The 27,968-nt window shown below is 38.4% G+C and overlaps 2 protein-coding genes and 1 pseudogene across 6 annotated transcripts; 1 reads left to right on the forward strand and 2 right to left on the reverse strand.

Moving 5' to 3' along the window:
• LOC149011503 (uncharacterized) lies at positions 1–27,968 on the reverse strand. 5 transcript variants are annotated; one of them, XR_016174633.1, is made up of 6 exons: positions 27,481–27,968; positions 7,649–7,951; positions 7,320–7,425; positions 1,854–1,997; positions 486–1,130; positions 1–395 (listed from the first exon to the last, which is right to left on the reverse strand). XR_016174633.1 is itself a non-coding variant. In XM_089163429.1 (6 exons), exons 3-6 carry the CDS (start codon positions 7,921–7,923, stop codon positions 870–872), a joined length of 786 nt encoding a protein of 261 aa, XP_089019555.1. In that variant the 5' UTR covers positions 7,924–7,951; positions 17,772–17,840; positions 17,954–18,805; the 3' UTR covers positions 1–869. The 5 variants fall into 5 exon arrangements, 4 of the variants coding, with proteins under 4 accessions (XP_089019555.1, XP_089019553.1, XP_089019556.1 ...); XM_089163429.1 differs by lacking the exon at positions 27,481–27,968 and adding exons at positions 17,772–17,840; positions 17,954–18,805 and having other exon boundaries at positions 1–1,130; XM_089163427.1 differs by having other exon boundaries at positions 1–1,130.
• LOC149011504 (putative pentatricopeptide repeat-containing protein At1g26500 pseudogene) lies at positions 15,933–17,496 on the reverse strand (annotated as a pseudogene).
• LOC149011505 (uncharacterized) lies at positions 19,918–20,913 on the forward strand. Its single transcript, XM_089162681.1, has one exon. It carries the CDS (start codon positions 19,918–19,920, stop codon positions 20,911–20,913), a length of 996 nt encoding a protein of 331 aa, XP_089018807.1.

Here is a 27,968-nt window from a genome sequence, read left to right on the forward strand (position 1 = left end):
GTGCCATTGAATGATGAAGAAAAAATTTGTCATCTATCACCCAATCAACTTTGCAGTACAGATGTGGTATTTCACAATTTATCCACTAAAAGTATGGTATGCATTTCATAATGTATCCAGTAAAATTTATCAACAATTATCAAGCGTAAGAAATTTGTGCCAAAGTTGAAGAATAGTAGTGTCATATTTTTTGCTGAAGGTCTCTAAAACGCTCAATTAAATGAGAGCCAAACATCTGTACAATGGGCTCGATGTTTCTCCTTGTCAAGTACCCTGAGCACTGCAAGTCCACCAGAAGAACATACAAACGTGTTGAACTGAACTTTTTGAGCCAAAATATTTGCGATTTCTGGAGTTGTCCCAACAGCTCCCAATGGCAAACCATTGCCAATGCCCTGTTAAGTGCATCAATACACGTCAATGACTGATAAATTAGAAGCGCACAAAGATCTGCAATTGTTGATGACTTAAAGTGAAGTTCTCACATGCCTAAAGGTAGACCATTGATGCATAAATATAAAACAAATGGTGAAAGCATCTCCATCTTTCTTTCTTCTTTTTCTCTCTTTTACCAGGGGGGGTGCAAAAGTGGTAGTCTAGTCGCATATAAAATATGGAGTCAACGGAAGAGACCTTAGCCATAGTCACTATGTCAAGAAGAAAATTAAGCTTCAAATCTCAGATCCACTGCAACACTATGCTTCAAATATAGCCAACTAGCTGATAGTTGTAGACTTGTAGTCAATGGGGAAGACAAAAATGGTGCTCAATAATGAATATATGCATTTCAAATGAGATGAAGTATACTTAAAGTTGACAAAACTGAACAGTGAGGCTCTATGGACTAAAAAATCCTCTGTATGTAGCCATCAATTTGATAGATCTTTTGCTTCCTCTCCGACCAAGTCATCATATGTCACTGGTACACGTATCCTGTTCAGGACAGATACCCTTTTACCTTGAGAATCACTCTCTTCTGTTTCCTCACTTCGAATTTGTGGTGAATGCTGCAAGCTCTCTTTTGAGACCCGGTTACTGGTACCATCACAAGAATCATCTGCAATTTTCTGAGGAGGGCCCTCTTTGTTCTGCTGTGGCAATTGTTTTACTCTTTGCAGCCTGAACTGCTTCTGCAATGCCATGCCACACAAATTCAGCGATTATCAGTAGTCTTGCTTTTATAGGTAGGCAGCCCAAACTAACTACATCCATCACTCAAGCACACACTGAAGGGCGGGGGTTATGGTGTTGTCAATTAAACCCAAAGCACTACAAATCAGCAGGAACAACAAAAGAGACAAAAGGATCAGTTAGTGTTACCATGAAGTAGCAAATTTGGAATGTTAGGGCAATGGTTTACAACAGGGACAAGCTCATGCATCAGAATTTTGGCATGTCCAGACGGTCCAGTCTGTCTGAATCTTCTTCTTCTTCTTTCTCTTCCTCTCTCTTTTTTTTTTTTTTTTTTTTTTTTTTTTGGGGGGGGGGGGGGTTAAATGTCTGAATCTTCTGAACTGTCACCTAGTCCTAGTGGACGGTTAATAGAAGTGCCAGACAAAGGAAGGGAACTTAGTTCCAATAACATTCTCACTATGATGTGCGTGTGTGTGTGCATGCATGCTGTGAGAGAGAGAGAGAGAGAGGGCACAAGTCCAATAGCATGGCTCCAACCACTGCAGGATTTAGAAGGGGCAAATGTACACAACCTTAACCCTGCTTCACAGACAAACCTTTTCCAAGTTTTGAACCCAGTCAGATGGTTGCAATGGTATAACCTAAACAGTGCACTAAGGTTCTCACATGGAGAGAGAGAGAGAGAGAGAGAGAGAGAGAGAGAGAGAGAGAGAGATCACCTCAAATTCCTTGCCTTTCATCATTATCTCTTTGTAAGCCTTTGGTTCTCGTGCTTTCAAAATGCTCCATAATATGCCACCCCCTGTACGAAAGCGTCTACCATCAGTTGTCATCTGACCTCCACATGCCTGAATTGCATCCACCTGTAATTTCAAAAAGCCAAAAGAAATTAAAACCACGAACAAATTACATGTTATTTAAACAACCACCAATGAAAATCCACATTCTTGTAACCCAAGCATACCAAACCATATGGCAGTTTGAATTGTGTATAGACCATGAAGAAGGAAGCAATTAAATAAACTTAGTTGAGCCCGTCTGACCCTCATCCCAAATGAAAAAGGTCAGCTAACTCCATCCTGTTTCACTGTACAACTCCCATAAAAATCAATAGCAATACTAAGATCTTCAGAAAAAATCAATCAGCCTGAAATCTGCCACATTGCATGTCACATAGGGCCAAAAATTTTGGGCGGGTAGATCCCTAGGCTAAGGCCAGTCCCAGGCCATTATTGGGCTGTATATGGGCTATAATTTGACTTAATCAGGCTATGAACATGTTTGATTCTAAATGGACATTCAATGGAGTAATCTTTTGCATTTAACATCCTAATCCCTTGCAGGAGGAAATATTGAAATATGGTCCCTAAAGTTTGGGACGGTTCCAACGGTCAGACTGATTTAGACCCAAGTTTGAAATTTGGGTTTCCTATGGAGTATGAAAATATAGAAAGGGAGGAACAAAAGGAAGTTTACAAGAACCTTGGGGATGGGTTGATTGAACTTACTACTGACTTGAAGAACAAGTGGAATGCTCGAAGAAGAACTTCATCTTGTAGGAATTTCCAGCAATAAGATGGAGAAGAAATCACATAGGAAAATAGAGAAAGTGGGAAAGAGGGGGGGGGGGGGGGAAGATGGTCACACAACCACCCTAAGCCACTGTACATTGCTGGCAGAAATAAATAGAACTCAAATTTCAATTCATCGATGGTCACAAAACCACCCTAAGCCGTTGTACATTGCTGACAGCAGTGCTCAAAATTCAAATCATCGCTCAGTTGAGTGTTTACATCAATATTTATGGCCAAATAGCTTAACATAGTTTCAAACTCTAACTAGGCCTCAAAATTAGAAACTAAAACCAAACTAGTCCTAAAATAAAAAGGAAAGGCCTAACTTGATTTTTCTATCAAAATCAATTTCAATTATTTTTGCGGTGGTTTTTAAAACATACGTGCTTCTTAACATGTATAAGAAAGGTTAAATCAATAAATTTGTAATGTTTTATAATTTTCTCTTGGTTTTACGAGCACCAACGCCAACGTGAGGAGCCGCGCATCATAGAGAAATCGCAGAGAGGAGAACCCTTGAATGCTTGACACAGATCAACTGACCAATTCCATGACCAAATTAATTCTATTCTCTCTTCTTTCTTCCTTCAATTTTTCCTTTTCTTTATGTGAGAACAAGGAAGCCTTTGAGTTACAGAACTAATACAGAGATAGCACTGGCAAAGGTAGGGTTTCAGAAATCAACTCTTGATTGTGTCTTTTTGAGGAAGCTTGGCAATTTAATTCAGCACTTCAGGTAAACTTATCAACCTCTTTGGCAGAGTTTATGAAGGAGCAGCTGAGAAGGAATGAACGGGGTGAGAATCAGATGAAAGCAGAAATTGATAGGGGAAACAAGAGGGACTGATAGAGTAAATCCTTCTCTATTTCATTATGCATTCCCTTCCCAAACCGAAAGCTATTGCTAAACTTTCTGATGTAAACCAAGGAAGAAGGGATCTATGAAATTTCAGAATTTCCCTATTTTGGATAAATCCAGGGTTTTGGGTTGGAATAGGGTAATTTTGGTAAGCTCTCCTCCTTCAACTCACAGCAGTACAATACAGTCCCCCCCTTCTACCATTGCCGCACTTCGCCAGCCCCTTCCCTTCCATCGTGGGCCTAGTCCACCCCCTCTCCTCCATTGCAGCTCATCCCTACCCCCACAGCTCCTCCCTCCCCTCTTCCCCTTCTCACTTGCGGCAACAGAATTCCCCCTTACCCTTTCTTTTTCTGCGATACCCCCTCTTCCCTTTTTTTTCTTCTAATTTTCAGATTTTCTGGTTCTTGCAGCAAAACGAAACAGAAAAGAAAAAGAAAGATAAGAAAGAAAGAGAAAAGAAGAAAAGAAAAGAAAGAAGATCAAGAAAATGCAAGAATTGCCCCAACCCCCTTCTTACCCTAGCTGCAAGACCCATTTCCCTCCTTTACCACAAGGTTCCCCAACCCCTTTTTCACCTACTGCAGGCTTTCTGGCTCACCCAGTGTAAGTCTGAATCTTCCTTGGGTTTCACCAAATTGTCTGACTAAACTCTTCTCCTTCCCCATTCCCCTTTGAGCATATACCACCCTACCTTTATTGATCCAAATTATCCCATTCCCCTCCTATCAACCCTAATAATCCATTCCATAGGGTCTTGGGATATTCCCACGACCCAATATACATAAATAATTGTCCTTTTCTTCCACTCAAGCCATCCCATAGGATATCCCATAGGATATCCCATATTTTTAAATATCTCAAACATACCCAAAACCAACCCATTTAGCTTTGTTAACCAAGTATTAAACAAGATTATTCTCCAAACCATTCCTTAAATAGCCCTAACTTCATTGAGAGCTCAATTATTTCCTGGTTCTTATTAAAGAGGATCCTGGAAGATCTAACCTAGACCCTAGGTTACATCAAATTTTTATCAATTAAAATTTTACTTTATTTTTTTGTAAGGCAGTTGTGTTCCATTAGTCAGTCTTGGCGCATTTTTCTTAGATTATTTTTCCAGTGTGATTCATCTGATTTTCATGTGTTGTCTCCTCTAAGATGTTGGGAAAGCAAAATCACCTACTTATGTTTCTATGCAAAATGAATCCTTAGCTCAATATGGCAGAGCACTTGGAATTATTCAGGGAATGTTGGTTTAAATCCAACATGATTCATACATTGTTCTAGCATTAAGTTGAATACTTTAAAAAGTGTTTGAACTATTGTATATTATGGGATCTGGTTGTTCTATTGTTGCTGGTCAAGTTTTAAAAACTTTAGCAACATAGAGAGGAATAGAGGAAAGCATATGAGGTGGATATACAAATTCATGATTCCCTATAAACATGATTACAATGTTGAAACAGTGCTCCTAGCATAGAAATGTTATCAATGCATGCTAGTTTATGAAATAGAATTTTGAAAGACTATTATGAAGCATACAAGTTTTAAAATTAAAAAGAAAATCATTTCTGCACTCTGCAGAAAGATATGACAAACAAATTTTTTAGTCGTTTCTTTTGTTTTTACTTATTGATTACCAAACACTTTTTGCATTTTGATCAGAAATCATTTTTAACACTGATTTTTGAAAAATAGGTAAAAATAAAAAATGAAAACCACGCCAGAGAGAGCCTTATTGACCAAGCAAGCCTAACAGTGAATAGCGTTTACAAGAAATAAAATGACTTTGAATAATAGACTGATAGAAAACCTAAATGACCTCAAAAAAATAATGACTTTAGCCAAGGAGCTTTACCTGGGCTTCTAAGGGTAGGACAACAAGTCCAAGGGCTTTAATTAACGGCTGGATCTCCTTGACAAGATTAGTTTATAATTTCTATTTGAAAGCCTTTAGGTCCAAGAATCCTCCTATAACCTCAGCCTTTAGGACTGAGAGTCCTCTTCTAACTTTCATACAAACCCCATAGAGGGCTACTACAAGGTTCCAGTTGATTATCTAATTGTTTGCCAACTGCTCTAGTGCTCTTGCACGGGATCAGCCCAGGTAATTCCACATAGCTGCTGCCTAGGTGGGGAAGCCCTAGGAGAAGCCATAAGGCAAATAGGTGAAGACCTTCTCTTTCAACTGACTGTTGAATCAGCCCTCAACAGCACCAATCTTCAACCATTGACCCAGGTACAGTACAAAACCCCCTGCCCCCTTCTTTCCATTTAATTTTCCTTGTTTCATAGTACAAGAAACCCCATCAGAGCACCACCTTCATCTCCACAGACCTTAGAGTTCCACTGTCATAATTCTCTCATAGTTGGTGTACATATATTCCCCTACATAAACCTGACTTTCAATCCCTGTATCAGCCAAACCTGAAAATCCTACCCTTGATTCTTGAGATTCTTGGTCAGAAACCCCAAATCTTGGGACTGAAAATCAAGATTTTTCATGATTTTCAAGCCACCCAGCTAGATCCTTCGAACTTGGAGGATATTGTCCAGCCAATAAACTCTAAATTTGACCCAAGTTTCACCCAGCTCTAAATTCATTTCACCAGATGCACAGGCAATTAAGGTTTCTCCGTATTTCATCCCATCGAGAATTTACCTATTCCTCTTGAAACTTCACCTAATCTCATTAATAAGAACCAGAACCTACTTCTGCGATCACCTGTTCTCAATACATTATCAACTTGATGATCATAATAAACATCCCACCATGATCTATATCACCCTAATTGAACATATGTTGGACTAGTAAAACTGTTGCTGGAGCTATTTCTGACTGACCTCTTGGCTGTTCAGATTTCATTCAATTGAGGCTACAACAGTGAGTATATATTTATGGATTTAAACAAATATATGAAGAAAAATTCCTATGTCAGTGGTGTAGCTCGGGCCCGGCCCTTTATAGATATCACCAAATACATGCTTCACCACCAAATCTACTCCACCGCTTCAACCTTGTGAAATGAACAACTGGATTAAACTAACATATGAGAAGAAAATTCATAGATGCTAACAGAATACCTTTGGGCAATCCTTTACAGATACCATCAAATCAAATTCACCACTTCACCTTAAGTCATGCAATAACTGGTGCAATACAAATTAGTTTTTTCCTTTGCATACATCCATGTATTTAGATAAATCCAGATTTTGACATCCCAACTTGACTGGTCAAACTGGTGATCCAGACTCCAGAAACATTTAGTCATTATGAGTGGGTGTGGCCAGTTTTCAGGATACACAAAAGAGAAGTATACAGCAGCTAGCAAAACTAAATGGATACACTGTTAGACTCATACCGTCAGTTAGAAAACCAAGGCAGTTGCAGATCCTCCCTCAAAAGAAGAAGAAGAAGAAGAGAGAGAAGGGGAAAAAAGAAAAAAAAAGGGTTCCATTGCAATAATCACAAAATCACTCATTGCATAAATGCTGATAAGCATCTTGTAAGAAAATTAAGGGACATTCAACTAGTCTCAACTCTCAACTAGCATCGCCCTAAACCATTAGTTCCAGCAGAAACTGATTTTGAAATTCACAACATATTAAGATGTAGAAAAAGATTACTGACTTTCTTATGAAAAAAGTGTCTAGAACAATAATACCCTCAATCAGTAATGAGTATCTATTGATCAGTTGACCACCTCTTATACATTAACATATTACAAAAATGGATCTAGATTGCATACCTCTTTGACAAGATCACTTAATGCACCAATTCCAAGGCAACCAACAGCATTCCAAACTAAGTATGATTTCTTTTCCTTCAAACGTCTACATGTGTCAATCACAAACCTGCAAAAAGGTATAATATTGAACAGAAATAATCAAAACCTCAAAATCATGAATAGCTTTCTAATTTGGCCTGCGTTGGTACATCTATGATGTATAGATTTATATCTTATGTTCAGTGAGCAATGTTAGAAAATATAGCCATAGATATAATGATGATCACATAATTGCATGAATGCCATTAGGGATTGGAAATCATATAAATCAGAAATTTAGTAACACTTGCCTGTTTATGTCTGTGATGCTAGACGTTGAGATGCCCCTTTTCTTATTCTTCTTCTTCTTCTTATTTCTCTTCTCCTTCCCATTCCACCTGCGGTTTCCATCAAGTGAGTCTTGAAGAGCCATTTTATCATCTTCTCCACTAGCTTCTATTGGTTCAATGTTCTTATCATGCTCCACACACTCACCTTCTTCTACATCAACCATATCAACATCTTCCATGCTTACATCATCGTTAAGGGAATCTAAAATACTCTCTTCACCTTCCAAGAAAGCCATGGAGCTTATAGATATTTTGTGATTCTACCTGTAAAATGTACATCAGAAAAATAAAAAATAAAAATGATGAATCACAGGTATCAACAAAACTTTCTCATAAAATCCTCATAAATTAAATGCCCAGATAAAATTACTGTTAAATTGAAAAGCAAAACAAGGGACAAAAAACCGATGCCCAAATAGAAAAATCACACTAGACGAATGACCATAACGAAAAGAAAAAAAATTAGTTTAGGGTAATGATTTTACAAAACATGCTTTGATTACGGGATTAAAACAAAAGAGAATGCTGCTTCATTTGAAATCCATCAATACCCTAAACTTCAAAACAAGATTGAATTATAAACAAAAACAGTGAAAATGAAGAACAGAGATGAAAATCCAGAGGCAATATTCATGAAAATGAATCCTACAGAAGAAGCATCGTTCGTGGAAAAACATGTAAACCCTTGAAGACCAAAATCGGAGAAACAATTCGCTTCACTTACAACGAAAAAGAAATAGAACTCCGATGTGCCGGTGGATAAGCAGGTAAGCGATAGAACATCAAATCATCCTGTTGGTCTCTCCATGATAAAAGCTTTGTGTCAGTGCCACAACTCTCTTTACGCAGTTTCACTGAAGTTGTGCTTTGGGATCTCGTGGGGTTTTGGCGGTTTCGGTTTGGGAAGAAAATTGGATCCGTTTGGTTGCAAGGTTTTGGAATATAAAAAGGGTAGTAATGAGGAGTATATCCAAATTCCTTAAAAAATATGGAAAAGTTAAGTGTTTGGTTACGAGGAAATTAGGGAACTTTATGCGCCTAAATGATCTGATGTATCCGAATGAAATCTATGAGAGAAATAGATTCCACGTGATAGATTCCGTTTGAATGTCTCACATATATCCACGTGATATATTTACCATTGCCAATGGTAGGATAGTCTAGCGGTTAACAACTCAAACTCACATGGGGAGGTCTTGGGTTCGCACCCATCCTCCGGCGGCATATATTAGTAATATCCCCCAACCCCATAATATCAACTCGCCAGCTCCAAAAAAAAACACAAACTAACCAAAGACAAGGATTTCTGTGAATAATATGTTTAGTAGAAAATTCATTTATTAAGAAGCAATCGAAGCCACCAAAGAAACATCAGTGAGCCAAATTCATAATATATATTTTGGTTCACAATATACCTGTATTCATTTTGTATATTCTGATTTGTGAGAATGTTGCTTACAGAAATTAAAAGTGGAGACTAGGAAGGGGTTTGGTTTGCCTAGGGAGGAAACACCTCTCAGTGTGACTACCATAGGAACTAGTTGGGTTGTAGGTAAGGGTGATAACCCTTAGTATCTGAATTTGAAAGTTCCAATAGCAAGGGTAGATATTGAGAAATTTGATGGGACTAGAGACTTTGGGATTTGGAAGAGAAAGAAAAGAGCCCTAATGGCCCAACACGATTATTGAGGGCTATAGATGATCCCGATGCTTACTTTGAAAGTACAGACCCTACATTGAGGACTGGGTTAATGTAGAATGCAAGTGGTTGCATGCTTTGAAGGTGTTATTAGGTGCCTTAGGGAGGAAGATAATACCCCTATCAATGCATGGACAAAGCTTGAACAAATTAATCAAAAAAATATTTTAGGTAATAGGATCAATTTGAAGGAAATATTAAATGGCTTCAAAATAGATCTTGCTATCAATCTAGACCAAAATCTAGACATGTTTAAGAAGTTAGTTCAAGATTTGGCTAGCACTGGGGGAGAAAAGTAAATTAGATGACTAAGATTTGTCTATTATATTGTTGAATTCCCTTCACAATGATTATCTTGTTATTAAGAATTCAACAAAATAATATTATGTTTATCAAAATATGACCCTTGACCATTGTATTGAGGTTCTCAAGAATAGAGAGTTAGAGTTGTCGGCTTTTGAAAAGGCCAAGGGAAGTGGGGAGAACCTATTTGTGAAGGAAAATTGCCCTAGCAAACAAGGTAAATCCAAAGGGAAAGGCAAGGGGAATGACAATCATACTAATACCAATAAGAACAACAGTAAGATAATAAATCTGACTCTAGCACCAAGAGAATTTTCTTTTGTAAGAAAGTGGGTCACTTTAAAAGAAATTGTTATGCATATAAAAGAAACTTAAGAGAAAAAAATGAGACATCAAATTCTAATATGCCCTCCACTAATAATGGCGAAGCCAATGTGTATGAAGATATTTGTGAGGTATTGAAAAATTCTGATAGCGATAAGCATGATGATTGGATCATTAATTCTGGTTTTATTTACCATAGCTGCCCTCATTTACATTGGTTTACATACTTGACTGAGACAGATAATGTTAAAAGTTATGATGGATAACAATGATGTGTGTGATGTGGTTGGCATTTGTACTATTAAATTGCTCACCCACACTAATTTTGTTTTCACACTGCATGATGTTAGATACATTCTTGATTTAAAGAGAAATTTAATTTCCATAAACAGTGTTGATAGTACTGGTTTTGATACAGGTATATCTAGAGGTGTTCTTACAATTTCTAAAGGTTCACACGCATTTTGAAAGGTAGATATCAGTCTAGTTTGTACGTGTTAGATGATAGTACTTATCTTGATGATGTCTCTAGTACTTGTTGCTTGTCGAGTTGAGTCTACATGTACTAGTGTGTGGAACTCTAGGTTGGGGCACATTAGTAACAGAGGAATGCAAGCTTTAAAGAAACAATTTTTTTTTTGGCAAGGATAAGGTTGAAAATTTGGAGTTCAGTGAGTATTGTGTTCTTGGTAGACCTATAAATAGATAGCCGAAATCTGCCTCCAAATACTCATTTATATTCGTTTAAGGGTATCTGTATCCGTCTGCTAAGCAACCGGATTCGGATTCGGATAATTGCTTATCGGATCGAATAGTAGAGTGAAGTATTCAACATTTTTTTCTCTGAAAAGGGATGATAATTGGATTCAGATACCGGTAATAGGTAATTGGATAATCGGAAATCGAAAATTATCCGGTTAAAGTACAAGTATTAAACACTTTTCTCTAAAAAAGGGCTAATAATTGCATTCGGAAACCGGCAATCAATAGTCGGAAATTGGAAATCGGAAATAAGAAATTAAAAAAATGACATCACCAATCAATAATCGGATAGTTTATCGGATCAGATTATTATCGAATATTCGATAAAGTTTCGGATTCGAATTCGGATGCCTTCTCTAAATTTCTACCGGATTCATATTCGGATAGCAGTTTTGCTAATAGGATTCGGATTTGGATACTGGTGTATCCGAATACCTTTACCTTATTTCGATCTACCTTCCGCATACGTTTGTAGAGTATATTTTCGCTATACTCTATAGTTATCTTTTGATTTGGTATCTTGTTATTCCGCACTCTGATGTTCTTTGTGATCCTTCTGAGATCCTTTCTTGATTTTTATTATTAAGTTACTTGAAAACTATGATTTGTTCTTGCTTTTGATTATAAAAATATTGTACTACATGGATATGATCGTTCCTAAACTGGATCTGTTGGGCTGTGGATCACTCCCCCGGATAATCCAGATAGGGTACCCCCTCGGTGGATGTGACAATATCCTTCATGAACAAAGTGATCAGGTGAGTTCTTAAACACAAGTCATTTATTATTAGTACCTCTCAAATATCTCAAGAGCCACTTGGGAGTAAGCTAGTTTTCCTTATCAGGATTGGACATAAACCTACTAAGCACACTCATAGTATGAGTGATTTCAGGTCTAGTACATATCATAAGATACATAAGAGACCCCAAAAGACTAGAGTAAGGGACCTTAGACATTTCATCTTTTCAAATCTAGTCTTAAGACAATGATCATTTGAAAGTTTAAAGAATGCAGCCAAAGGAACCTTAAAAGATTTACAATTCATAATATTAAACTTCTCAATGAGCTTAAGCAAGTAAGACCTTTAACAAACATACACAGTCCCCTCCCCCTCATTTCAATAAATCTCAATCCCTAACACTTTCTTGGCTGGTCCAAGCTCTTTCATCTCAAATTCAGATTTCAATTTACATTTAATTTTTTGAATAAGACTATAATCAATACATGCAATCAAGATATCATCCACATAAAGTAGCAGATATAAAACAATAGAGTCTGAATAAGAAAATAGATACAACTGTCATAAACACTTCTTTTAAAACGAATGATTAACACAAATGAGTCAAATATTTTATTCCATTGTCTCGGGGCTTGTTTAAGTCCATATAGGGATTTCTTTAGCAAGCAAGCTTTAATTTCACCACCGACTACTAAGATGCCTAAAGGGGGCTGCATATATATCATATCTTCCAAACTGCTGTAAAGAAATGCAGTTTTAACATCCATTTGCTCTATTGTCATTTGTGCTTAAGAAACTAAGGAAAGTAACACCCTTATAGTTTTATACTTAGCAACTAGGGGATAGATCTCATCATAATCCACCCTGTCCTTTTAGACAAGCAACAAGTCTAGCCTTATATCGCTTGGAGTTGTTCACCCCATCATCTTTAATTTTGAAGATCTACTTACAAGGTAATAGCTTAAGGTCTTTAGGTCTATCAACTAGTTGCCAAACTTGATTTTAATTCAATGACTCTAAATCCTCATTTATGGCTGAATATAGAAATCCTTATACTTAGAATCTAAGGCCTCCTCATAGGAACTAGGTTCACCAAACCCCAACTGAGAAGCTGAATCATTAGCTTCAAGGCCACAATTAGCTAAATACCTCTTAGGTAGTTTAACCTCTCTCCTCACTCTATCCCTTGCTAGCTGGTAGCTACTCAAGTCTGGAACCCCACCCACATCACTAGTAGAAGTCACAGAAAAGAGCAAAGGTCCACTAACAATGTCAAGCTCCACAACCTTAGGCTCTTTATCACTAGAGCTGGGTTGAGGGGAAGTCATGGGTGCTACAGGTTCATGACCATCAATAGTCTAAACAGAATCCAAAGGAATACCAACCTGCTATAAGTCAAACTAAGTGAAATCAGTCAATCTTTGGTCTAGAGGATCAAGATTGGTATTGTCAATAGACATGCAAGGGAATACACTCTCTCTAAATAGAACATCCCTATTCACAAAAGTCTTCACCCCAGATATCGATCTATCCTATAATTTATAACCTTTAACTGCCTCAGGGTAACCCAGAATATACACTTCTTATTCCTAGACTCTAACTTGCCAATGTTTTGATGAGCAAAGGCCTCACAACCAAACACCCTATGGTTATCCAACTTGGGGGGCTTCCCCCGCCACGTCTCCTCAATCAAAAGGACTAATAAGATCTGGATACAGAGAAAGATCATTGAGACTTGGAAATTGGGACAATTTCTTAAATTGCAATTTATTTTTCTGATCTAGTACCTCTAAGGCAATTTTTCCTATAAAATTTTGATGCCATCTTTGTTGGAGGCTTGGTTAAGGTGGGGAAGCTTTTAGAAGCTACCAAGTTTGTGGAAAGGATGATGGGTGGTGGAATTGAGGTGCCTAGGTTCAATTACAATATGCTTTTGCACTGTTTTTCAAATGAGGAAGGTGTTGTAATGTTTGAGGAAGTGGGCAAGAGATTAAGGGAGGTGGCATTAGTTGATCTTGCAGACATATTTGTGAGGTATGGGGGAAGGATGGCTACTAGAGATAGGAGGAGAATACGAGTAGCAGAACCCTGAAAATAGCTCCTGAAAGTTCATCTGATTGTTGGAATTGAATGCTAGGACAGTCGCTTACATATAAAGGGATCTGGAGAAATGGAATTCCTTTAACTGGATCACAAAGAAATTTACCTGAGTCTTCTACATATCCTTTATCCATTCCTTGTGGACAGATGACTTCAAGCTAGGTAGACATGATGCAAGATCACATGTATTCTTCTAATTAGAACTACGAAAAAGAATCATTATACAGGTTGGAATCTCTGTTACAAATTAGTCCTTTTAAGCTCTTGATGGTTTTATTTCTATATTAAGAGACATAGAAATTTTGGAGTTCTCCCTCAGCTCACTTTCAGGAGTTACATAGTCAGTTTTGTTTCCTTTTTCATGCTTTGTTAGGGGTTTCCAGTATTGCCTATAATGATTTATCTTTGTGAGTTTTATAAATATTGTAAAGCTGCTAGCAGCCCCAATCTCCCCCTCCCTGGGGCAACGATTTTGAACTAATAGAAAACTGGCTTTCTTTCTAATGAGGAAGATGTAAACTCACACAAAAATCAAATCAAAAGAGATGAAGTTCAGTCAAGGATCTTGTCATTTCAACATATGACAATGATGAGGAAGTTGGAATTGAAATGAAATGGGGAAGATGTAAGAGTATAGATGATGATTTGATATTGTTTGATAGTGAACTTTTTTTTTTGGCCAAAATTTGATAGTGAACTTGGGATTGGATCACTTCACTCACATGATATTAACACTCTAGTTTATGGTAGTACTTTGAATCAACTGCCCATTATCTCTAATACTTCTTTCACATATGATTCAGACACAAGAACCATTTGAAATCGAATAGTTGACATATCATTGAATCCCTGGCGACAGGTCCTGAGAATGAACAATCTAGTAAAAAGTCCAGTAATGTTTATCATTTTCTTTGCCTATCAATAGAACTCTTCCTCTATTAGATTTAGTTCAGAAATCTGTCATATTTGCATAAGTTATCTTCCTGAAGTTGGAGTACCAAAAAATAGTAATGATATTGATCAGGGTTCTTACATTAAGTACACTGTCAAGCCATTTCATTTCTGCCTTTTATCTTGAATATAAAACCCATCTGAGAATACCAGTGCAGTCATTCAATTCGTGTCATATTATAATACTAAAATATGGTTCTAGGCCACCAAAGGAAAATTTTCAGAAACCAACCAAAAGAACTGCTAACTTTAAAAAGTACCCAGATTTTAGGAGAAAGCTGATGTAAATGAATCAACATTTAGATTGAAGGCAATCTTAGATAGACATACAGTTCTGTAAAGTTTTAATGAAATACCATGGGAAAACTGAAATACATGACTTGATGCTAACAACCAAAAGCACAACAGAATCTGAGATTTCAAATATAAAAATCAACACCAGTGAATCTGATCCTACTCCGATCAAAGGCCCACCCTGTAGGGTAAGTCAGAATCTCAGATTAAACGAACAATTGATTCTGATGCAGTGAGTGCACACAGAAATGGAATAATATAAGCAGGTTTGATATGGGAAAATGTAGTTCTCAGAAGATAAGTTATTGATCACCCAAATATGTAATAACATTCACTAACTCGGGTCAAATTATTACCTAGAACAGCAACAAATTTCAGTCATAGCATCATGAAATTGAATCAGATAACCAAGAGTAGAAAAATGCTGCACAAGATGCTTACTTGAAATCTGATTGCAGGCAAAAAGAATATATGACAAAAAGGAAGGGCAATTTCAAAGTCCCCATCATACATGCCACTGAATCACAACGAACTTGGTAGAGAAAGAAAGCCAGTTTTCTATTAGTTCAAAATCGTTGCCCCGGGGAGGGGGAGATTGGGGCTGCTAGCAGTTTTACAATATTTATAAAACTCACAAAGATAAATCATTATAGGCAATACTGGAAACCTACCAACCGACAAGATCCACCCCCTAACAAAGCATTAAAAAGGAAACAAAAACTGACTATGTAACTCCTGAAAGTGAGCTGAGGGAGAACTCCAAAATTGCTGTCTTTTAATATAGAAATGAAACCAGCAAGACCTTAAAAGGACTAATTTGTAACAGAGATTCCAACCTGTATAATGATTCTTTTTCGTAGTTCTAATTAGACGAATACATGTGATCTCTGCATCATGTCTACCTAGCTTGAAGTCATCTGTCCACAAGGAATGGACAAAGGATATGTAGAAGACTCAGGTAAATTTCTTTGTGATCCAGTTAAAGGAATTCCATTTCTCCAGATCCCTTTATATGTAAGCCACTGTCCTAGCATTCAATTCCAACAATCAGATGAACTTTCAGGAGCTATTTTCATGGTTCTGCTACTCGTATTCTCCTCCTATCTCTAGTAGCCATCCTTCCCCCATACCTCACAAATATGTCTGCAAGATCAACTAATCCCACCTCCCTTAATCTCTTGCCCACTTCCTCAAACATTACAACGCCTTCCTCATTTGAAAAACAGTGCAAAAACATATTGTAATTGAACCTAGGCACCTCAACTCCACCACCCATCATCCTTTCCACAAACTTGGTAGCTTCTAAAAGCTTCCCCACCTTAACCAAGCCTCCAACAAAGATGGCATCAAAATTGACAATAGGGTCAGGCCCCTTTCTTCCTCTCTTCCCTAGGTGTCCTTGCAATAGCATGATGTAAGTGTGCATAGTCGGCTCACACCCTCTTTTAATCATCTCCCTAAATACTTGAGTTGCTTCAGTCGGCTTTTTCAGGTTCAGTAGCCCTTTAATCAAGCCATGGTAGATGCTTATATCTGGGTTTTCAATCTCACTTGCTATCTTATATGCTTCCCTGACTCTCCCTTTGGTTAAAAGCCCACAAATTAGTGCTGCAAATGTCTGGTTATCTGCATTGATTCCTCTCTTCCGCATTTCTTCAAACACCATATGAACCTGGGCTAACTTATTCTTTTTACACAAGCTTGTACGTTGACAAACCCAAATCGTTAATCCTTTCTATTCTCATAAACTGAAAAAGTTTCAACGCCTCATCAAATCGATTTGTTTTGAAAAGAGTCTCCATCATTTTCTGAACTGCATCTATATCTGGCAGAAACCCGTCATCCATCATTAAACTCCAAACTTTTCCTGCTTCAACTAGCTCACCGGTATCACAGAACCCAACAATCAAGTATTTGTAAGTGACACCAGATGGTTTGATCCAAGGCTTTAACTTGAAGACTATATATTTAGCTTCAACTGCAAGCTTATTGCAACAAAGAGTCTCAACAACCTTGTTAAGAGTCTCCACATTGTAAGTAAACTCATGGGCGTTCATCAAATGGAAAAATTCGACACATTTCTTCAACTCCCTCGCCGATGCCAAACAATTCAGAGCAATTCTGAAAGTTCTATCATTAACAAGCCGTCGTCTGGCCATCTCCTGTAACACTTCCCAATCACATCGACCATCTTGTTGAAGGAGACCGACGAATGAGTTAAACCCAGCTGGGTTTCGGTGAGAACTTGAAGAATGCATAGATGGGTTTCCATGAATAAAGAAACTTGTTGCAGACCTGAAGGAAGAACTCGTGAGAAAGATTGAATTCGCATTTACAGAGGCGTGAGTGTAGCTTTGATTCCAACGCGTTCTGTTGTTGGTAGAGGATCCTACAGACCCGAAGTAGCTGAGCAGGATCGACAGGTGAGTTGGGTTTTAGGTGGGTTAGGGAGAGATTTGAATCAGAAATTGAATTGGTTTCCAAGTATCGATATTGGAGTTGGAGGTGACTCTGGAATTTGATGAGTCCTCTGCTGATGTTCACCAATTTTCTGCTCATGTGGCTTGCATGACTAGTGAGTGACAAGAGTAGATGAAAGCACCAGGGAGGAAAGGAAGTTTTATAGGAAAAATTGCCTTAAGAGGTACTAGAACAGAAAAATAAATGGCAATTTAAGAAATTGTCCTAATTTCAAAGTCTCAATGATCTTTCTTGCTTGCTTTTTTTTTCCTTTCCTGTTCATACGAAGCAGATAGAAAAAGGAAACCAAGCCCATTGCCTAGCAATTTTAAACCCAATTTGTATTGACAATTAATAGCCTCTGTTTTGCATTTAATCCCAAACCATATTGTTCAATACAGTGCACAGACTTCCCAAAAAAGCTGAAACAGATATGATCGCGAGATCCTACCTTGTAAGCTTCTCTTGTTTTTGGAGGTCGGATAAGTCCACAACAAAAAACCAAACAAAAACGCAGGAGCTGAAACAATATTAGAAATTGTTAGAAGGCAAGAAAACGGGTGAACCCAGATCAGACAATGCACCTTTTGTGATAGTCCACCCAGATCATTTTATTTGGGAACAAAATGCTACCTGTCTTAGCTACCTGAATCCCGTTGGGAGAGTTTCTGGAACTGAGGACTCTGAGTTGTGCTTCATTTCTCGGGCAAGTTGAGGTTTGAAAATTTTGTGCTTCGTTTCTCAGAAAAGTTGCGGTTTGAAAATTCAGACAGAAGAAGCCTTGGAGCCGTTTCAAAAGTTTTTAGCAACTCAGAAAGAGCTCTTCCACAACTAGATCGATCAACTTCAGAAGATTGTTGTGTAAACTCACTGGTGTAAATCTTCTGGCTCAAGATTTTCTCGTTGTTGTCGTTAGAATAAGGGAGGAAAAGAAGAAAAGAGAAGTAGCAGTAGGAATCAGTGAGAAGCCTTGAGACAGGGATGTTTGAGAAGCCGCCGCGAGTTGAGAAGAATTTTTCAGAAATGCAGAGCATGCGTTAGGGTTTGAGAGAGTTTGAGAGGGGATTTTATAAAATACTATGCATTTACTATTGTACCCTCTTCATAATTTTAAAATTTCAAGTATACCCCGCATAAATGAGGAGAATGAATACCTTATTAATAGCAAAACATACAAATTAATAAACCATATGGTAACATGTATATAACCACCGGGGGTGGTGGTCTAGTGGTCCCAAGCTCACTCCCAAGTGGTTTGGTAAACCTCATGTCCCAGTTCAAATCCCCTCTGCTCCTCTGTTTCTTGCATTGGACAGTTGTGTGCTCTTTGGCCTGGGCATGAGTGCTACCGGCTTCTGTGGATTATACTAGGCCTTCGGTGGGGCTCCGCTGACGGGGCCAGTGCTTGCGCTGGTAGTGCACAGGGCTAATGCTTGCAAAGGTCGCACTCGATAAAAAGTCCGAACATTGCGTAGCGGGGGGGCGCTAGGTCGCCGCTACTGCATCCCCTCTTTTAATTACCAAAAAAAAAAACATGTATATAGAGATGCCTTGAAGTAGTAACAACTATACATGGGTAAGACTATACATTGATTGTAGCCAAGTTGATAAACCAATGCAGCAAAAAATCCATCTTAAGAGGACTAATAACAGCCAAGTTGATAAACCAATGAATCGTAGATCATTCATAAAGTCTTTAAAAATTTAATATCCATCAACACATAATTCAGATGAACAAAAATATCCTAGCCAGAACTAGAACTAAATGGAGAAAATTAAGTGTGGGGGGGGGGGGGGGGGGGCCCTCCTCCTCTAAAAAAAAAAAAAAAAAAAAAAAAAAAAAAAAAGTAAAAAATTAATTTTTTTTAACAAGAGGGGGGGGGGGGTGATAAGAGTTTGCTTGCTCAGGTAGGAGATCAGAACCTCAGTACAAATCACCACTTTCTTGCTAACTTCCCTGACCACCACATCACCTTTCCTACTCCTATCCATGAATTTATTCAAAAATGCCCTGAACATTCTCCCGCTATTGCTTCTCTCCTGCAACACTTGGCAAAAGTCAACATTGCTCAGTCTAGCTTAAATAATCCTACAGAACCAACTTTAATAGCCACTTGTCCCTCTCCTCTTTCACAAAACAAGGATTACAGTTTAACCCTTCCTTCGGTCACCCCTTTTGCAACTTGCCATTTCCAAGGATCTTCTCAGAAATTTGAAAACTCGAGTCCATCTAGTCTTCATAACTCTTCTGTTATTTCCTTTCCTCAGTCTAACTTGACCTCCCTACCCTCACATCTTCTCGATCCTACAACCCAAGGCCCACCAAACTCATGCCTTTCCAACCCTGACCCACCCACCTCTATTCGTAATACTCACTTGATCAGGAATGCCAAAACCCGTGCCAGAGCTAAGCAGGTGGTGAAGCCATATGAAACAAGGAAAGGACCCAAGGCTAAGAAAACTAGAACTGGAGAACAAGGAAAGGAATCTGAAACAACTCTCATTCTTGAAGAAGACAAAGGTGATGCAAGTGACGTGGAGCATTTTTTACAAGCTGGACCCGTGGTGACTGGGGTTTATCAGTCCCACGGGGTCCAATGAGGATGCTTAGCTGGAATTGCCAAGGTGTGGGGAGCTCCAAGGCAATTCGAGCTTTAAGAAATCTCTCCAAGTCGGATAAACCAGATATCATTTTCCTTTCTGAAACCAAGTGTCAAGTCAGCAAAATTTTGGAGATTATGAGAAGGATTCAGTTTGATAATCAATTCTCCATTGCATCTATTGGTAACTTTGGTGGTTTGGCTCTTCTTTGGAAAAGAAATATCTCAATCAAAGTGTTATATGCCAGTGATAGAGTAATTGATGCAGAAGTTACTGTGGAAAAGAAGGTGTTTTTTCTATCTTGTGTGTATGGTGATCCACGTAGGGATCAAAGACAAAAAGTGTGGGACTATTTAATAAATATTGGTGCTCAACGTAATGATCCATGGGTTTGTATCGGAGATTTCAACTCGATTTTGGGATGGCACGAAAAAGTTGGTGGTAACAAGAAGGGAGAGAGGGATATTCAAAATTTCAGAGATATGATCTCCAGCTGTGGTCTTATGGACTTGGGAGCAAAAGGTCCGACCTTTACTTGGAACAACCGAAGGGCTGGTATGGCAAACATAAGAACGCGTTTGGATCGAGCATTATGTAATGGCCTTTGGAGAATTATGTTTGAAAATGTTGTGGTTTGGGTAAGACCTGCTATCTCCTCCGATCACAATCCACTCATTCTTGATACAGTGGGAAAAAAGGCAAAAGGAAAGCGTCCATTTAGATTTGAAGCTATGTGGACAAAGCACGATGGTTGTAAAAAGGTGATTTATGATGCCTGGAATCAAGAAGCAAGGCAATTTGATGGTAGCAGACTCTCTCACAAGTTAAGTAGTTGTAAAACTAGCTTATCTCAGTGGAATAAGGAGATCTTTGGTAGGGTACAGAGTAATCTTGCTAATTTGAAAATCCAGCTTGAAGTAATCCAGAAATGTGATGAAGGTGTCTATAATTTTGAAGAGGAGGCAGAAGTAGCAAAAAAGCTTGAAGAATAACTTCTTAAAGAGGAAATGATGTGGCACCAAAAGAGTAGAGTTGATTGGATCCAATGTGGAGATAAAAATTCTAAATTCTTCCATGCTTCAACAATCTCAAGAAGACAAGGAAACAGAATTTTACAATTAAAGGATCAAGATGATGTTTGGACAGATTCTGAAGAAGGAGTTTGTGAAGTTCTTTTGAAACACTTTGCTGAAAGTCTGACTTCACAAGGGATCCAGCAACATGCTCTCGATAAGGCCTTATCCATTGTCTATCCAAAAATTTCAGATGAAGTGAATGAGCTTTTGTGTCGTACCCCTGATGAACAGGAAATTCTCCATGCCCTTGTTGAGATGGGCCCTCTTAAAGCTCCAGGGCCAGACGGATTCCCTCCCCTCTTTTTTCAAAAATATTGGGATATTACCAAGTTGGAGTTATGCAGTGTTGTAACAGAATTTTTCTCTAAAGGGGTACTTCCTAAGGACTTGAACAAGACATTTATTTGCCTGATTCCGAAGCTGGAAGTCCCTGAGAAAGCTGAACATTTCAGACCTATTAGCTTATGTGGAGTGGCAGTCAAGGTAATATCCAAAATCTTTGCAGGAAGACTCAACAATTCCCTAAAAGGTATCATATCTCATTCTCAATCTGCTTTTGTACCCAACCGTCTGATTTCTGATAATGTGTTTGTTGCACATGAACTCTTTCATTCTATTAAGCATCAGAAAAAAGGGAAGAAAAAATTTCTTGGATTGAAGCTAGATATGAAAAAGGCCTATGATCACCTTGAATGGCAATTTATTGCTGCAGCATTGATCCAACTAGGATTCTGTGAAAGATGGGTTGATTTGGTAATGAAATGTATTACATCAGTTTCTTACTCGCTTTTGGATAATGGGGTTGAAAAAGGTTCCTTTTGTCCATCTAGGGGTATTCGGCAAGGAGACCCTCTCTCTCCGTTTATCTTTATCCTTTGTTCACAGGTTCTAAGTTCAATTGTGGAGAATGCTGAGAGAGATTGTCAGATTCGTGGTATTAGCATCAAGAGAAGAGCTCCCTCAATTTCTCACCTTTTATTCGCTGATGATTGTCTTTTGTTCTCGGAAGTCAAATTGGAAGAAGTGTTGAATCTGCGAGATTGTCTCCAATTATATTGTGATGCTAGTGGTCAGGAAATCAACCTCAACAAGTCATGCATTACTTTTAGTCCCAATGCCCCCTCTAGGGTCAAGAGGTGGTTTTCCAGACTATTGAAAGTGAAGTATGGGAATGGTCCGTCAAAATACTTAGGACTTCCCACTGATTTTGGAGTCTCAAAAAAGGAGGTTTTCAAGGAAGTAGGTGAGAGGGTATGAAAGAAAATGCAAGGTTGGAAACATAGGATGTTATCTCAAGCGGGGAGAGAGGTACTTATTAAGTCAGTAGCCTGCTCTATGTCAACTTATGCAGCATATCACTTTCTCTTACCGGCTGACACTCACAACATTGTTAGGAAAGCAATATCAAACTTTTATTGGGGCCAAAAGGATCATGAAAGGAAACTTCATTGGATTTCATGGACTCATCTATGCCGCTCGAAGGAAAAAGGGGGATTGGGCTTCCGAGACCCTAGCCTACATAACCTATCCCTCCTTGCAAAAGTGGCCTGGAGACTCTTTGAGAACCCAAACTCTTTATGGGGAAGGATTATGAAAGCTGTTTACTTCCCAAAGTGTTCTTTCATGGAAGCTCGAGCAGGCAGTTCGCCATCTTGGGGTTGGAGAAGCATCCTAAAGGGTAGAGAGGTCATCCAAAAAGGAATGATGTGGCAAGTTGGCAATGGTGAAAGCATCAACATATGGCAAGATAACTGGCTACCTTCGGCTCCAAATTTCAAGGTTCGGACCCCTAAATCCGACTCTTGTGATATCCAGCTTGTTTCTGAGTTAATTGATGTTGATAATCGGAATTGGAACCTACCTATTTTGAGTCATTTGTTTAGTCAAAGTGATATTTCCGCCATCCTCATGATTAAACTTAGCATCAACCCTCAAGAGGACAAGATTATTTGGGGGGGAGCCAAGAGCGGGTGTTTTTCGGTTAAATCGGCATATCATCAATTATCAAATGAGAGAGATTATAGGTCTTCAAGAGCAGCCTCATCGTCAAGAGTCCACGAATGGGAGCTTATAAAGCCTGAGATTTGGAAAAAAGTTTGGAACTGCAAGTGCCTCCCAAAACTGAAGACTTTTCTATGGAAAGCCTTGGCCCAGAGTCATGCTACTGGTGAAAATCTTATAAGGAGACAAATTACCATTGATCCCATGTGTAGAAGATGTGGCTATCCGTGTGAATCAATGGACCATATCCTTCTTTCTTGCCCTTATGCAGAGGTTATATGGTTTGGCAGCAACCTCTCTTTTGTTACCCAGAAGGAAATCCATCCGAAGTTACTACATCTTTTGGAGTTTTGGAAACAGCTGAAGTTTAACTCGAAGCTAGAAGAAGACTCAACTTTTAGTCTTGTGGTTTTCTTATGTTGGAACATTTGGATTTCGAGAAACGAGTTGGTCTTTAAAAGTCTTCACAGGAGCCCTGAAGAAGTCATCCATAAAGCTCATCATGCCCATGCGGAATTTTGGTCTTCTTTGTGCAAAGATGAGGCTAGATCCCATGTTGCTATTTGCCGGAAAAGGTGGTCACCACCCCCTTCTGGTTGGTTGAAGATGAACGTTGACTTTTCGTGGTGGGAAGAAACTGCAAGTGGGGGAGTGGGTATTATTTTGCGGGATGACAGGGGCCTTCCACTGTGGGCTTGTTCAGATAAGTTGAGTTCCTCTTCGGTTCTAGTAGGTGAAAGTTGGGCTCTGAGGATGGGTCTTCTTGAGCTTATTAAAGCTGGGCATTGTCAAGTTATTCTCGAGTCCGATTGTGAGGAATTGACAAACTGCCTCCTTAACCCCTCCTTCTGTGTTCCGGCCAATATATCCAACATTGTCGAGGACATTAAAGTTTTTCTTAGCGGGCCTGACTCTTTTGTTTTAGAGCCCATTTCTAGGGCAGCAAACTGTGTTACTGATGCTCTAGCTAGGAAGGCATCATCTGTGGCAAGCATGATGATTTGGCCTAATTCCACTACGTGGCTTCTTGATCTTTGTAATCAGGACGTCATTAGTCCTTCTTCAAACCCGCTTGTTTCAAAAAAAGTCTCCCCCCAAAAAAAAAAAAAAAAAAAAAAAAAAAAAAACAATCACTTTCCCCCTCCTTTCTCCCAACCCCAGCAACAAAAAAAAAAAAAAAAAAGCCGATAGGTCACTTAATTGCATTAATATTATATCAAATCCTTTATATTTTAATGAGACTAATTGGTTGTTTTATTGGATATGGACAGATTATAGCATTTGGATATCAAATCCATAAAAATAATGGTTAGAACCATATTGGCACATTTTTAAATCAAATCAAAGAATCACACACAAATTAAGATGGAAGATTTGATTATGTCCAAAGCTAGAGGTTTGATCTTGCCCAAATCAGAAGGATTTTCGTAAAATGTCTTAATTCAACAAGCAAATATTCCGTTCTCTCTTGCGATCAGACATTTAAGGAAGAAGCTGAATTGGAAAGTGACTAAATTGGAAATCATTGCATTGGCAAAAAGGAAGAAAGGAAACAACTGAATTGGGAAGAATTGCATTGCCAAAGCGAACGATGGAAATAACAGATTTGGAAAGAATGCAGAATTGGCAGGAATCCTCTATAAAAATGAACGCATTTTCAGAGATTGAAGAACACACACAAGCTACAACAAGAGGAAGCCACAGTTCAGAGGAAGAACGGCACAATGTTTTCTATTTTCATTTCTTTGTTTTTCTTTTCCATGTCCAACTAATTCTATCTTTCAATCAAGATTAATGGAAGTTTGATTTTCACCAATTGTGAGACTTCGGATTATTAGTTTTCTTTAATTCTCAGGTATTTATGCGTTTTCGATGTTTATTATGTTATTGTATTAATCCTTAGACAAGAGGCCTGTTGTTTTATGATTAATACAATACCTAGTCAATTAGAATAATCATTTATTATTCTTATATAAGTGACAAATAGCATCCTCGAATGGGTAATCAATGCCCTGGAGAGTTTTCTATGAGAATGTATATCCTAGTTTAAATAAACAAGGCTTTTCCGGGTTTATTGACTAGGGATTGGGTCTTTCAAATTTTTATGCGATTAATAGATATAACTCAAAGGACAGATCCGAAGGTTATGTTTATTAATTAGGGAATAACTCAAAGGACGGATCCGAAGGTTATTGATAAAGTAGGGAAAGATTGGTTGTTAGATGTGATTAATAGATATAACTCAAAGGACAGATCCGAAGGTTATGTTTATTAATTAGGGAATAACTCAAAGGACGGATCCGAAGGTTATTGATAAAGTAGGGAAAGATTGGTTGTTAGAGGACTGATCCTCAATGACCATAACCAATCTACCCGAAATTAAAGTTTTTATTTTTTAAGTCAATGATCAATTGAGAGAATCATTACTAAAGTTAAGTCTTGATTGAAAGTTTTATTATTCTGATTTTCTTGTTAACTACTGCATTCGTTTATTTTTATTTAGTTTGTTGATTCAAAACCCCCCAATTTTTATCAAGGAATAAATCTTCACCAATCTCTGTGGATTCGACCCTACTCACTACTAATACAATTCAGTTGAGAGAAGGATTATCTTTGGTGGATTCGACACCCATCACTAGCCAACAAAGTAACAACGCAAGGAACACATGAAAATTCCTCTGTGCTTTGATTCCCTATGACCCTTTTAAAAGTTAATATGTCATGAACAATAAATTTAGAGGCACAGAATGACCAGAAAAATGGATCAAATTAATAATCCACAAAATTAGTGCAGTGAAGTTGAAACTTAAAACCACTCTTTAATTACATGGGAGATGCATAAAGAAGAACAGAAGTGACATTGCCTGTGAGACACAGCACCATAAACTGCATGTATTTGTTGACTCCAGTGACCACAGGTATAGAAAATAAAATAACTTATAAGAAACTACCAGCCATGCCAAGTGCCAAACGTGAATTGCCTGGCTGTCTTGTTTACACCATTGGTTACACAATAATCTGAGGGGCAATGAGAAGGAACTAGCAAGCTTTCATGGAAGGCTATAAATAGTGCAGTGCCACTATAGACATAAGGAATCGAATGAAGTGGGAACATTGCATATAGAACAGCAGTCATCTCTCCAACTTAATCATTTCCCCTGCATTCTAATATCTTCACCATTACAAAATCAGCAGTAAAAAAATTACTCCCATTAGCTTGCTTATTCCAGTACAAAAACAGCCATCAAATGTTCATCAAAAACCAATCTAAGGTTTAACATTATCAACTGATTATCACCTTTTCAGAAATTTCTCCTTTTTAACTGGTCACAACAAGTGTCCCAAGAAAGCAACAATCATATATCTAATTTCAACTTTAGACCTAGCTCATCAACTTCAGCTTACAAACCAATTTCTATAGAACAATGTATCAACTTCTCTTTGCTGAAGAAACCCTTTTTGCATCTTCTATAGTTCCTCAAGCACCACAGATACAATCTTTTGATCACCAGGGTATGAAATATATTAATTGATTAAGGAGCCATACTGCTACCAAAACAAATCGATGAAGCCACCCCTAGGAATATTTCAAAATTTTGCCCACACACAGTGGCATATGCAGAATTCCAATGATGTATGAGAACAATTAAAAAAGCCTTCCAAGTGGGAACACACGGACAGATTTGCAGCTCCTAGGAATCTGTTGGGGCATCCTAGGGGCAGGTGAGTTGTAGGAGATCATTCTACCAAATCATGAGGGACAGAATTGAAGGACAAGGACACATGGCAGGGATTAATAGGGGAGCAGCTAGTTCTTGGGAATATTCAGAAAGTATAGCTAAGGTGAAAGGGATTGTTAGGAAATGTTTTTGGGGTACCGGTTTCAGGGTATATTAGAAGAAGGAGAAGAGCCCCCCCCCCCATCACTGAATACCACCTGAATACCACCCATCACTGTAGTTGCAAAACGTATTAGATTATCATGATCCAGCATGCATTCGCTACCCCCAAAGAGCAAAAAATCTCAAACTTTTCCCATTTAGTCTTGCACATTCTCCCAAAAAGTGAAAAACAAAAATAAAGAAAGAAATGTACCCATTGCAAAGCTTCTCTAAATACCAATCTGGTAAAGCCAATTGCAAAACTAGCTTGAATTGCTATTTGGTAAAGGCTTAGTCAAACAAACAAGGTAATGTTGTGATATCTACCCGTGGAATACAACTTAGTGCAGGCATTAAAGAATCTGGGACTGAATTGATAAGATTCATTCAGGTTTTAATTATTTAAAGCAGCCTTTGAGAGGGTTGATTTTTCAGTTTATATTCTTCCAACTTATAAACATCCTTTTATCGAACATCTAACATGCAACAATAATAACAATTAAAGATGCTCTTTTCACACAGTGAAAATCTCCAAAAAAGAAAAAAGAAAAAACAGGGTTCAGATGCATCCAAGGACTGCAAACACTCACAGAGCACTTACCTTCTGTGGCCGAACTCGTTGCTCAACCGAAGCTGCAATCAATGCAATCACCTAGTTCTTGAGTCTTCCAAAATCTCAGTCACCATTCATCGGCGATCAAGCTAAAATCACTGGAGAATAATCGACGGAGACGAAGGATGTCTTGGGTTTCGCACCAGGTGAGGGATGAGCTTCGGTTTAGGGCCGCAAATTGGAAGTTAGAACCTCTTCGGCTTTGCGAGATTGTCGACCAAGACCGGATTACTAAAACAGGGAAAATAAAGAGTATGCAGAGAGCTACCGCCTATTTCGATGCCGAAGTCGATAATACCAAGCTAGGGTTTGGGAACGCTGGAGTTGCAGAGCAGACCTGAGAGTTGGGAGTGATTCGAACTTCTTGGCAGCGGGAGTGAGGAGGGCTTCGAGTTCAGCAGCGGGAGTGCTTCTTGGTGGTGTTCGTCGCCTGTCGACGTTCGTTCGATGAAAGTGAGTTTGGGCGAGTCACCTAA

The sequence above is a fragment of the Hakea prostrata genome, chromosome 7 (assembly GCF_041222555.1).
Source record: "Hakea prostrata isolate BN-2017 chromosome 7, UWA_Hpros_2, whole genome shotgun sequence".
Lineage (NCBI taxonomy): Eukaryota > Viridiplantae > Streptophyta > Magnoliopsida > Proteales > Proteaceae > Hakea > Hakea prostrata.

Bases quoted from the DNA above. Each gene is read 5' to 3' on its own strand.
- LOC149011503 (XM_089163427.1), bottom strand. From the start codon at position 7,923: ATGGCTTTCTTGGAAGGTGAAGAGAGTATTTTAGATTCCCTTAACGAT. The intron at 1,998-7,319 runs GTATGCAATCTA...TTGAAATTACAG, and splicing joins TAAGTGATCTTGTCAAAGAG to GTGGATGCAATTCAGGCATG. The intron at 1,131-1,853 runs GTGATCTCTCTC...ATGGCATTGCAG, and splicing joins TGAAAGGCAAGGAATTTGAG to AAGCAGTTCAGGCTGCAAAG.
- LOC149011505 (XM_089162681.1), top strand. From the start codon at position 19,918: ATGAGGATGCTTAGCTGGAATTGCCAAGGTGTGGGGAGCTCCAAGGCA.